General features: G+C 35.1%; 1 protein-coding gene across 4 annotated transcripts in view; it reads left to right on the top strand.

Moving 5' to 3' along the window:
- CPEB2 (cytoplasmic polyadenylation element binding protein 2) overlaps positions 1 to 13,642 on the top strand; it is a 56,605-nt gene that overhangs the window by 14,556 nt on the left and 28,407 nt on the right. For all 4 annotated transcript variants that reach the window (XM_054202770.1, XM_054202768.1, XM_054202769.1 and 1 more), the window contains exons 3-4: positions 1,218 to 1,308; positions 10,307 to 10,357. In XM_054202770.1, the coding sequence (XP_054058745.1) occupies positions 1,218 to 1,308; positions 10,307 to 10,357 (142 nt within the window). The remainder of the gene's footprint in view (positions 1 to 1,217; positions 1,309 to 10,306; positions 10,358 to 13,642) is intronic.

The following is a 13,642-nucleotide window of genomic DNA, read 5'->3' as shown; positions in this document are numbered from 1 at the left end:
TTAATAAGTCACAGTTTCTGACTCTTAGAAAACCTTTATTTCAAAGCCTGCTTTTTCATTCCCCAAACATGAGGAATACCTGCTTGCTGAGGCATGTAGTTTGGAATTAATCTATATGCTGCTGAACTGTCATGGAAAGTCCCAGAGAGCGTGGGTCAGATGCCTTCTGTCCCCATTATATATGTACTAAGTGGATGGCTGCATCTTTAGTGAATTTTAACAGTCATGGGATACATGTGCTGCATTTCATCCTACTCTGTTGAATTACTATAGTGCAACCAGAGACAAGACAACAGTAAAATTAAGGCATGATTGCAGGATTCCTTTAAGTGCAATACAGTCCAGCCAGAAGCCTTGAAAGTAGAAGACATTAAGGTTTTTACGCAAACTATTTTCAGTCTCTGAAGATATTCCAGAAAGACCAAAGAAGTTAGAAGTCATCTTTCTTCTGTCTCTGCAACTTGGGTATATTAGAAAACATGGTAGAAAATGTTTTTCACATAATCAGTGAAAACATTTATGATTTATTACAATAACTTTTATTACCTTCAGTGAAAATATTTGCAAGACATTATGGTAACTTCTGGCAATCTATTAGTAAGCTTTGTGACGTTTTCTTTTCATGGTTTAGCTTTAACTTTCCAGCCTTTAACCATTTAGTGCTGACCATTTATAACTTAAGTCTTTGCATGCAGAGGGTCTCAGATGAATCACTCAGAAGCCAGGAAGCACAGCCTCAGCAGGGGGCTGAGGGCCCATGCAAAGTACTTAGCCAAGCACCAAGAAAATGCTTGCTTTCATATGAGGTGGCTGTCAGTCTTGTCCTGTAGTTCCCCACCTTACTCACTATTTAATTTCTGCATGAAGTGAAATTGAGCTCTTACAGACATTACGCTCCTTCATTAAACAGCCTAATGCTTAACTCTGCTGTGGATCACTAGAACTGATTCACGCAGCTCTTCTGAAGGAAACGGGCAATCACAGGCTATCAAAATGCATACACAGAAGAGTTTCTCATGGGGCATGTCTAGTTTTATATTTGGATGCTATTAAACTTACTGTTAATAAATTCAGGTATCTTAAGCTTTTGTATCATTGTCCATCTCCACAGTGTCTGAGCGTACAGCCTTTAGAAGGCGCCTTTGTTTTCCTAACAAGATTCCTGTTAAAAAGTACAGAATTTGTATTCCGATACTAAGGATTTTGTTCTCTTTTAGGATCGAAATAGAATGTATGACAGTCTGAATATGCACTCTTTGGAAAACTCCCTTATTGACATTATGAGAGCAGAGCATGATCCACTTAAAGGTATGTTATTACACTAAATAAAGAAAAAAGGGTCATCCATTCTGCATATTTGAATTAATACTGATTGCTAATTTAGATTCTAGGTTCATATTAAAATAGCAAATGAATTATTGTCTCAACTCACATGAAAGGTCAATCTCAAGCTGTATTTTATTGAAAACGTTCATTTACAGTTGTTTAAAACTTAAGCTTTAACGTCCTCAGAGGTTTTTCTCCTTCCCTCCTTTCCCCCAAGAAATTAATAGTTTCATTTGAAATTTACTTGTCTGCTGTAGGAAATTCTACCTCAGTTTGTGAAGACACACTGTTCTGCTAGAGGTAGCCAAAAGAGGGTGGGAGGGGAATCAAACTGCTGCCAGTGTTAGTCGGTTATTTTTCCCGTTCATTACAGTGGAAGCTGAAAGGAAAATTTAAGTCCACTGATAAATTCAGTTTTTGTCCTTTCAAGTATTTTGCATCTAATTGTCCAGTTTCTGTTTGTCTGAAGAAGTCTAGAAATAAACTTAGATTTAGAATGCTGGTTCCTGTTACCCTTCTAGGCTCTGTTCAAATTATTTGGCCACAGCAGTAAGCATATAGCTAATATTTTTGGGCTTCAATTTTAAATCCGCTGTTCACTGTACATTAACTCACTCTTTTGAATTCTGTTTTTCCATACTTATTCTCAGGTGGTGTTTACTGTTGAACTTTGGGGCAAGGAGCCCAAGCCATTTTGTTTGGCCTGATCCAAGGTTACTTCATTTGTGATGTTAGAATTAGACTAACACAATCTAACTTTAAAATTATGCAAGACTTCAGGCTTGCTTTGCAGAAATTAAGTCTGAGTATTGAAGCAATTGAAAAAAATGAAAAAATAGAAAAATATTTCTTGCTTTTTATGTTGTTATTTACTTCCATCCATTCTCAATTTCAAGAGGCTCCTGGAATTAATACATATTACATTAGCACATAAGGGCCTGTGTTCTCCTAATTTGAAAGACACGTTGCTAGAGTCTGCTGGTGGTTCTCTTAAGATCTGTAATCAATTGACAGACCTGTAGTATTGAGAAAGCACTTAATTGTATTGTGCAATGTAAAGCCAAAAGTGTGTGTTTTTTTCAAGCTGAAAATCTCTACAGAGCGTCAGTAGGTGGGTAGCATTTAGTTAGTTAATTTCCCCCCCTTTAGAGTGGAAGCTGAAAGTAAATTTTCTTGGAAGCTCCTGAATCTGATCTCTTGTTTCTTACTGCCTACAGAGAATTAATTTCAGTTTTAGTAATTTTATTATATAAGTCCATTATTAAATTCAGTTTCTGCCTATTCTGCATGTTTACAAAACATTGCTAAGTAACACAGAGGGTTGAAACCTGTGAACAGTTATCGCAGTGGTAACTGCTGTGGACTAAAAGCATGCCTGTGTCATCAAAGACAAGGTTAGATCATCCCTGTTTCAAAGCATTTTTGCTTCAATTTTCCACACTCAGGTGGTGACAAATCTCCCATCAGGAAGGATATTAAAAGGCAAAGCTACTGTTAGGCATAAAATTAGAGAACGCGGATCTTCTGTTGCAATAGACTGTCATTGGCACCTCTCACATTCCTGAAAACTAGTTGGTTTATTCCCTTTTTTCTGCGCACACTGACATGACAAATGGAGGTGGTGGCTCTGTTCCCCTTGCCATCTCGCTGTTTTCATTTTGGCTTTATAATGCAGGAGAGTTTCCAGAGGCACAGTGAGCACAGAAAAGACCCATTTTTCTTTTTGTTCGTCTCTTAATATTTCACTGTGATACAATAGATGAAAATGATGTATTTCCAATAATAATTTTTCAGCAAGAATAAGACAAAGCTTTAAGTTTTTAAAGTGAATTGGTTTCATGCATAGACATTTCTGAAAAACTCAGTAAAGTTTCCACAGTTGTTCTGTGCTTTCTAGAGACATGAATATATAGTTTCAGTCTACAGTTAAGAGATTATTATTTTTAACGGTTTCACCATCATACTCTTGCAGTGAAAATTCTGCTAAGTTTTATGTTTGAACTAAAACAGATGGAAGCCATAGATAGTGATGAATTCAAAGGAAATCCATTTTTTTGTTTGAGCGCCAGAGAACAATGCACACGCCAACGGAATTTAAATAGAGTAATTGTCTGCTGTTATTTAAATTGGTTAAAATATTTTTTTCTCTTTGGAAGTTATTATTTCAGCTGAAACAGCTACATTATTAACAGTAAGCCATGAGACATGTTCCTTACCGACTGAAAATGGGAAGAAGAGATCAGATCCTAGAATAGCCTTTTAGTTCTTCTCTGCCCCTCTTCTGTTTAGTCACCATTAGTTGGCATTTCTGTAATTTCCTAGCAACTTTAGCTGCTTTTTTTCTGCAAACCATGAAACACTGATTTTGTTATTTCAGCCTCTGTGGCTTTTCTTTTCACCACAGAAAATCTGACATTTACTTAAGAAACCATCATATTTGCTTGCAGAACGTGAAGGATTAAGAATATTATTGTTATTTATTTGTTGTTCTTATTAATATATTACGTACTTTGTTGTAAGCAAAGAATATTTTGTAACTAGAAAGTATATTTATGACAAGTTTTTAAGTAAATCTAAGCACACTGAAACAATGCAGCTTTTATATCCAACCACAGCAGTAAAATGAAGGTCCCTGGAATTTTAAGCACGTGTTTCAGATTTAGCTGCTTACAATATCTGGAGTATGACTAAGCATCTTGTCTCAGATTTTGCACAATGCAGAACAGACACTGTGTACTAGCTCACAGCTTTAAGTTTTGCATTTCAAGATCCATTTCAGGAGAAATACAACTTTCACTGCTTTTGCTTTCATGAACTTGGAAAAAACTTTATTTATTATAAACTGAAAGCTAAGTTTATGCCTGCCAAAAAATTGTTTATAGATGCATAGTTTCAGCTTCACTTAGACAAAGTTTAGCAATTATTACAGATGTAATCAAAAGGAATAAGAAATTTTTATCTTTCAATAAGATATTTTTTCAAGGTAGGTTAATAGGGAATGGATGTTTGACTTCACTAGTCATTGCAGCAGAAATACTAATGATATTAAAACTAACCTTTTCCGTGCAGCTTTCTTGAAATACATTTCATAATAAGACATTAACTAATGTTTAAGATTATCCCATCCAATCAATGGAACATAAACTGAAGTTAAAATTAATAAAAGTTAAAATAAACTAACTAATTTTTACATCATTGTTCTTAAATACCCTTTTTATTCTTATAACAGCCCTTACAACTGTTTTGAGAGAAGAATTACAATATTGGTAGCCTGAAATACATGGGTATTGGTAGTATAACTCTTTTCCAGATCTCTCTCTTGTGTACTTGTGTTTTTTCCCCCCTTCTCCCCCAAATACCAATGCTACTTGATGTCAAGACCTAGAAGACTTGGATTCTAGACATTTCAGAAACAGGAAAGCCAGTACATTTGGACTAAAACAGTTTAGGGGGAAAAAAACTTCAAATAAATGGTTATATTTTGCATGGAATATGTGTTGTAATTGAGGAGCAGGTCATTTAATGGAATTAATTATCTGCTGTTTTAAACATTTTTCTAGTAAAGACTGTGGAATTTTCCGTGTAATTTAAGGGCTTGGTTTTTGTAATCCAAGAGTATTGCTACTGTACTTGATTTACAATTCATTTCTGTTTCCTGACCAACTCTCTTACAGCTCTGCAAGCTAGATGTAGGGTAGTACTGAACTTGAATTAGCCATAGCTATATTAGCAGGAATATTAACTTTATGTTGAATTTTTCTTCTGTTTCTTTGTGAGGGCCAAAACAAATCTTGTAGGGAAGTTACAGAAATATATTTCTTTTTCTTTTTTACAGATAGTAATAAATAATAAAAGTAAAACACTATTATTTGGCTTATCAGTGGGGAAAAATAACTTGATGCACTTAGAAGTCTGTCTTGATTTTCCTGGTTTTATTTTCCCTTAAAATTGTTTTTGTTGAGCTTTTCAGCTGTTAGACATCTTTTAAAAACGACCTGCTGGCGCATGTTCAGTGAAGTAAAAAGAAAATCATTGGTGACTCAGCAACACAGTAGAGAACACTTTCTTGCTTTGCATATGGTAACTTCTGTTTCCAAATAAATTTCTTTTATATTTTGTGTTATGAAGCTGTAAGGTTTAGAGTTATGCAGTTGCTTCCTAGAGTAGGTCAAATTGCACTCTGAAAAGAGTTTTAGGATGAATAAAAAAAGTATGGAAGGAAAAACTTCACTCTTATTCATATAAAAAGCTTTGAAATTTTGCATACAGATTGTTTCCTCCTTCTGTCATAGAAACTTTTTACGATAAAAGAATATATTTAAGACTGATAGACTGATTAGCCTAAATAGACTCAATTGACTATCAGAGACAACACATTTGGCCTCATTATGACTTACATAATTATTACACAACTGTTTGAAAGTGCAGTATCCAGGATTTCTGTAACTAGGTGTCATCCAAACGTGGTTTTGCACTGTTGTCTTAACTACGCTGATTCAAAAACTGAGCTTTCTGGAACTGCTGCAGTCCTTAGCCATTCACCGATCTGTTAAAGTAGTTTGGGAAAAGCTTAACTTGGAAGCTTTTTCTCTTATAGTGAGGAGATCTCTTGATAAAAGAAAGATGTGAAGGGACTTTGTGATTCTCACTCTCTTCATTCAACCATTTAAGACTTTTTCTTTTTTAAAAAAAGGGGAGGGAAGTAGACATGAAATATCAAACTTGTGAAACTGTGAGTCATCAATGTTTAAAGCAGTCGTTATATTAAAACATTTGGGATAGATTTAAGTATATGGGCATTCCTCTAACAGTTTAGTTAAATAGGAATAGAAAGTATGCATTTCCAAAAGTAGATACGAAAAGTGAGCAAGCACAACTATATCTGTATGCTCAGAAGCATCTTTCTAAAAAATTTAAATTTTGCCCATATTAGTAACATGAGATTATAGAAATGTCATTAAAACTAAGTTTGTTACTCTTTCCTCATGGTTTGGATTAGCAAGACTTTTAGCTGGATTTAGTGGATAAACTAGCCCACCAAAATTTATTTGCAAGCTTTTTATTTTTTTCTGTCCTTACAGAAGAATACATTGTGAGAAACACATACCATGCAGTTCTGGTAACGTTAATCACATTTAGATATGGAAGAGGGGGCTAAATTCAATAGAACTCCAGTTGCATAAGAAATGTCAGACATACCTGCTTCTCCTTAGCAATGCTGTTTTGAATTTAGCCATGACACAGGAGAATTATTAATTGGTGGTAACATGATGAAGTTGCAAGTTCAGGTTTGCACAGAGAAAATGTCTATAACATGATACTTTATGATACAGTACTGTAATACTAGGCATTGTATTTTTTCCAGATAGCAGCACGTTATTAATTTTGGATGCTGTAGAGCTAAGTTCTGTAGAGACAGTGAAGTGATTACTTTTAATTTCTTGGGAATGGAATATGTCTATTATGCAAATATTAGATATTCTTTGACTAATTTGTAGTTTACTTTAAACTAGTAAATAATCTTTATATAGTATTAAAATTTCTTTTTTAAGCAGGAGGAGGCCCCTGGAATCGCTAGAATAGGACATTGAAGTAGGATGGAGTAGATAGGATTTATAGCGAGGGCAGTTCTTCAAATGGAATTTTTCTAAAAACACATTAAACATGCAGTGAAAATAGCTAACTAAAAAGAAATATGTGATAGAATCAAAGTAAATTGTCATTATTTAATAAATAACTGTTAAAATGTCATAATTAGTAAAATGTCATACAATTACTCCCATCTTTTGTATTTTATATAAGCGATATTTTAAAGTGAGGTTTAATATTGCGTATGTACATTTAACTAGAATAATCTGTTAAAAATATTGTAATCTGAGCTCTGTATGGGCCTGATCTTGCACCCAGTTCCCCCCGTGAAGTGTTCTGAATTTATGTATATCATTAAATTCAGGTGGATGCCCTAGTAGAAACACCACATTTTGCTTCAACAGATTAGTCTGAGGGCTAAGAACCTAAGTTAACGTATCAAATAGCAGTGATTGTACTTTGAAAAAGTAAGCAAACCTTCCATGTTAAAAATGTTTTTAAGGTTGTCAGTCCAAGTACTAGGCAAGGTAGTAAACACAAGTATTAAGTTCACCAGAAGGCAGTAATACGAAGTCTGATTACATTGAAATAACGATGTAAATAAGACTTAAAGGAAGTATCCGTGCAGCTGTACATGTACTGAATTCTGCGTTGCTCGTTTTCCTTTCTAACCCTCAAATCATTCATTATCTGAGCTTGCAGATTCATCTCGGTACCGCAGCACGATTGGGTTTCTCTGCGTTTGTGTGACTCGGTTTTTACGCCGCAGCACTGGGCCCGGCTCCTTAGGGCGCGCTCTCCCCGCCACTTAAATGAGGAGTGCTTTATTATTTCCACTTTTCCAGTTTGGCACCTATGTTTCAGGTGCAGCTTATCTGTGACTCCATAGGTAGGGGGGGAAGCAAAAGAATGCAAAACTAGAGTTGTAAAGCCAGAATTTACTGTCTTCTAAAAACAGCTTTCCTCTCCAGGTGTTGTCACTGGTGGACTTCTCTCTCCTGCTAGGCCTCAAATCTGACCTCTTTTTCTGTAGTAATTACAGAAAAAAAAATAATGTATCTTTTGTCTCCCTTGATGAATAGGAAAAGAAGATAAATGCATACAGACAGGGAGAAAGACTGTCACCACAGGCTGGAGGTTCAAGATGAGATAATAATTTCTCACAGTTTCTATTGTTATTCTAGATAGATACAGCATTCTGATTTGCAAGAAACAGCTCATACTGTTGCAAACATTTCTATAGCGCCGCATATAAACATGATGGTGACAGTAAATAATCTTGTAAAATCCTTGCTGTTAGGCAAATGAGTATTACCTTTATAGACCAAAGAGCTAAGAAGTAAAGCAAAGTGACTTATTATACACCAGGCTGAGCAAACCAGTGGCAGCTCCCAGATTATAATTTAAGGATGCCTTGTTTCTATTTCTTTTCCTATTATACCAGCATGCATTGCTAGAAGGGCAGAATATTTATAGTTCCAAGAAACATTAGTTATAGCTGTAAACGTTCAGCATGACAGAAAAAATGGCTTGTATGTTACAACTGGACATCTTGAAGATAGGGAACATGAGGACAGAGGCGCCTGCAAATTTTTGTTTGGTATCTTGCCTAAGCCTGCTCAAAAATTATGGAGAAGTTAGAGAAGACAGCAGAGTCCCTTTGGGTGTCATTCAGCTGTGTTTTTCCAGGAGACTGCCATTGCCCTTCACTGTTTTCTCCATGCTTTCAAATTCCAAAGCAAATAGTCCTGAATCTGCAGGTGTTCCGATACCATTAATTCTCATAATAATGAAATCTGTGGGAAGAGAAATAATATGTGGCTGTATAAAAATTTTTTTGACACAATTCCTGTAAATAATAAGGCTGGATAAAATATCCTAAATGATCTTAATTCTTGCTATTCTGAAATCTGGAGTGTAAGAGTTCATAATGTATATTTTTTCTATAGTTTTTGGTAGAAAATCGTCGCATAGGCTTCCTAAAGGGGAAGAGCAAAACTTAAACCCTATTACTTACTGATTTTCACCAAAAAGGTTTTTTATTTAACCCCAAAGGTGTCCCTTGGGACACAGAACCATTATTTCGAGACGTTTCCAGTCTTTCTTCTAATCAGTTTACCAACAGTACGGGAAAAAAAACACCCCAGTGTATGACAGGCATTGTTAGACAATCTTAATATGTGGATTGCTGATGTGGTTTTCTTTCTTCTTTCTTCTTTCTTTTTTTCCTTTCTTTTTTTTTCCCTTCCTGTCTTTTTAGAAGAGTGAGCCTTATTAGAGTATGATGGTGTCTTACTAATACTTACTCACATCTTGCAAGCCATCTGCATACATATTTCCCTTTAAGCCTGTGTGTGTTGAAAACACCCATTTCTTCCAGACTGGATTCTTCTTTATGCCTCCACAAACATTCTCATTTCCTCCAAAAGATTTAAATTTTAAGTTACAGTATTTTTTTTTTATATGTGCTTACAGATTATAAGCAAGCATGTGTTACTAGCGAGATAGATGGAAATGCAGTTTTTTGCACATTAAAGCACACTTCTTACAAACACAGAAGCTATTGTAAATGTCTCTCTAGGTCAGTGTGCACTACTGGTATGTTTGCAGCTTCCTGTAAACAGAAAACGTCCTCTTTAATAAAAAGGAATTTGTAGTGAACAGACACTTCGTCTGTGTGTTTTAAACCATTCATCTAACTATTAAAGTATAACATGCCACCAACGTAGTAAAACGCAACACTTGAAAAATTCTGATGCCAGGATACGAGGTTTTAATGTATTTTTATTCAATGTAAAACACTCAAAATACTACCTATCATATTCTTTAATTTTGTAAACCAGTACTCTAGTTTTGACAGAATTACTGAAAAATATTAAATACAATGGTTATATGTAATACACCAAGATACAGTCATAAACTGGTTAATAAAATTTTAATTCCTTAATTCCTATTAACATGATTTTTCTTAAATTGATTCAGTAGTGAAGCACTAAACTGTAGAAATGCCACTCTGTTAAGCGATGTGCATAGTACAGTTATTCACAGTCACTATGAAAGAGAAGACTAAAGCAGTCAGCACTATTTCTGGGTGTCATGAAACAAAAAGTGGCTTTATCCTATTGGAGCTGATCCCAAAGCACATTGCAGATCTTATGACCAGAGAATTAAGGTTAAGAAGTCTGTTCTTGTCAGCTTTAACTTGGGTCAAGGGTATTGTTGGTTAATGTGCTTGGAGTTAAATATTAGCTCTTTATTTCCCTTAGGCAAACTGGAAATATAGTTTGTATTTAAATTCTAATTGGTGATTTTTCATTATTTTTTTCTAGCAGAATAGCTAAACATTCTGCATTTGTTTTGTTTTGTTCTTTGGTTTTTGTTTTCTTTTAAGGTCGCTTAAGTTATCCACATCCAGGGACTGACAATCTTCTGATGTTAAATGGTAAGTGCTAATCTTATAACAGTTTCTAATTATCTCTAGCTTAGCTTAAATCTGACATGTTGGTATAAAATTATACTATTATATTCTGTTATTGAATTACTTGCCTCTAGTCTTCAACACTGATGGGACTGTTGCCATTTTTCAGAGTTGAATGGCAAGAGCTAATCTTGCAACAGCCTTTCATTATATCTAGCTTATTTGAAATCTGAAATGCTCGTAACGATGAACTGTTCTTTTTTGTTCTCAAGCAAACCAGTGGTATGTTCTCCAAAAATCTACTAGAAATCTATTACACAGAAACAGCGATTAGAAAAATAAGAAGGCCAGAAAGGCATGTTTTTCTATCTTGTGTAAATAAAGGGTGAATTAGATACTTTCTGTTACACTTATGTGAAATACCATTTTATTTGTATTGGGGTTTTTGGAACTGGCTTTGTCAAGTATGTTTCTAACTGCAAAATATGCTGAAGTTAGAGTTCATGTTCACGTTCCTCTCCCAGTAGGTCAAACTTCATGAACATCTGCTACTCAGTGAAGGCATGAACTTTAGCCTTTGTTCAAGGCTAAAGAAGGAAGCAGAGCTTGGTAATCCATCTAAGTCAATAATAAATCAGAGGGTTTGCACACAAATGTTTTCTACATTGGGAAAAATTAGAGCTGTAATGCCACAGTTCTTTAGATTAGAAAAAGTGGAAGCTGCTCTACACAAAGCAAATACACTTTGTCTTGACTTGATGGGTCTAAAAGTTACCAGTAAAGACCTAATTATTAAAAAATACAGTCAAAAAAGTTATTTCACATTTGTTGTTCTGTGAAGCTCTTTTTTTAAATTGTCTTACCTTTCTGCACAGTCGTTTACACTTGCGCAAATGGATGTAAAATATAAAAAATACCTAATTTTCCTTGTGTAAATGTTTAAAATTTTAAGGAAATTCAGGTTTAGCTTTATACCCAATAAAGGAAAATACTGCACAACAGACGTTAGAAGAATTAGGTCCTTTGGTATTGAATAGTTCTATAAGATAATGGAGTATTTTGAAAAATGAAAAAAGCTACTTAACTGTTGAAATAGAATTGATGTTTAGCCCACACAGGCCATAATCCTGATTCCTGGTCAGAAACTCCATTGAATAGCGATGTGCTTTAATGTTAGAACATTTACAACAATTAACTTTCTGTATTAACTGCAACTGTAAGACCTGTTCTGCAAGCTGGGTTGTTGAGGTGGTATATGTGCAATTGTCGTCATCTGCTGATTTATAATGAAGTGTTAGATGGGAAGGTATTAAAAACTAAGAAATCTTATGAGCAACTGTGAAATATTTCAATGCAGTCAGTGTAAGAAATTTATATTTTTTAGTTCATTTGTTTTAATACTTAGAATGGTGAACTTCTCGTTTTATAGTTTTGTGTGCTAAAAGAGCACATGGGAAGCATTGTTATTCAGTGAGGTATCTAGGAAAAAAGGTTTTTGCTATTATCACGGACATTGGAAAAACACACCTCAGTGGCACCAGTCTATCCTGAAAATCTTACCACAGAGCTAGGATAAGCACTGAAGAATATCTTGTTTGGTTATTAATGCTGGCAGGATTTCCACTGTAATTTGGAAGTTGGCATTTAATGTGACTGCTGTCCTCTAAAAGCTGCAGTATTATTTCCAACCTTCAGTAGGTGAGATAAAAATAACAGTTTTGAGTATCTGAAGGACAGGTGCTGCAATACCTAATTTTTAGGTGTGCCCTTTAGAATTTAACTTGGAGCCTTGGTTTAGACGTGTCACTGCTCTGCCATGTCCCTGGAGAGTCTGATGTCCCTGTCAGTGCAGTCCAGTGCAATCACGTGTACCGATCAGAGGCACCCCAAGTTGGAGTGTCTGAACTGCAGCCCCTTACAGCTGGAGAGGAGAAGCACTGGCAACAGCTTCTGGGAAGCTCCAGCTGCTCAGGCTCTGCACAACCTTTCTGTCTTTCTTAGCAAGAATTGAGGGGCTTCCTCCAAATACGCGGTAATGAGAATTACAGCTTGAACACTTCCTGATAAGTTGTAGACTCCAGTTTCCTTCTTTGTTTAAGTGGATTCAAGCTAACATTTCCCCATATCCCTGTAATTGGTACCTTGGAGGGAGGAATAGGGGAGAGGAGAGTTGCTAATTCAGACTCACATTTGTCCTTTAGTTTCTCAGTAAGCGTAGTAGTTGGTACAAGAAGGAGCAGGAATACCAGACCTTCGTGAAAGAAAAGCACCAACATTTTTGAGGATCCTGGCCCACCTACGTGTGTGCTAATACTTAACACTAGATCACAGCCCTCACTGGATTTTAATGGGCTTGATTTTAGACGACTAGTATCTTTGGATCCCAGTAAGGTTCTGATATGAGCCAGGCTAGAATTAATTCCTCAACCCATTTAAGACTAAGCACTTCTAGATAAAACTTACTTTTAGCTAGTTTTTCCTCTTCTTAAATGATAGTTCTTTTCCAGCTCATTTAAAGTGTACTTACTGAACTGTACCTAATATTAATATTTACAGTTTTCATTATTTAAATTAATGAAGTGAACCAAGGGAAAGCTGATTTATGTGTTTTAATAAATTATATATCTGATAATTATATCTCTTGTTTCAGCTCAAGCTGTAAAAAAAAGCAATGCATTTTTAATGACTGGTATGTCTCAAAAGTCAAAAAAAAGATACTTTGGAATGGGTTTACCTGAGTACATCATTAATTGTCAACTTAGAAACTTTCTGTAGCAAGTAATAATGCAAGAGTCCAATTTGTTGGGGTGTAGGGTGGTTTTTTCCCCATTATAGGGTTCACCCACTTTTATAGTTTTAATGCATTGAATTTTTTTAATGGCTATTGAAACATAATTCACCATTTGATTAGTTTAGCAAGGGAATATTAGATTTTCCATCTTAGAGACACTATAGCTGGCTGGGCTTCTAAAAAAAGGTGTTTTACTTCAAACAGAAGTTATTAAACTTCCTATACAGGAATTGCTAAATGAATTTCTGTAGTCTGTTAGGCATGCCAAACTTGAATGGTCATAACGATCCCTTTCAGCCTTAAAATCTATAAAGATGTGATTTCTAAAGAAATCTTAATAGAATTTAGGCACTCGCATCCAATAGAATAAAATGGGAAGTAGGCACCTACCTCCTTTAGTCTAGACTCCTGGGAAGTTTTTGCCATAATTGTTTATGGATTTCTTTAAATGACAAATAAGTATTAATGAAAAAGGCTTCATTAATTCACTGCCACCATTTGATCATTAAATCAGGAAT

Source organism: Rissa tridactyla, chromosome 5 (genome assembly GCF_028500815.1).
Source record: "Rissa tridactyla isolate bRisTri1 chromosome 5, bRisTri1.patW.cur.20221130, whole genome shotgun sequence".
Classification (NCBI taxonomy): domain Eukaryota; kingdom Metazoa; phylum Chordata; class Aves; order Charadriiformes; family Laridae; genus Rissa; species Rissa tridactyla.
The sequence above is the reverse complement of the archived record's forward strand: the minus strand, read 5'-3'. Positions and strand labels throughout refer to the sequence as shown.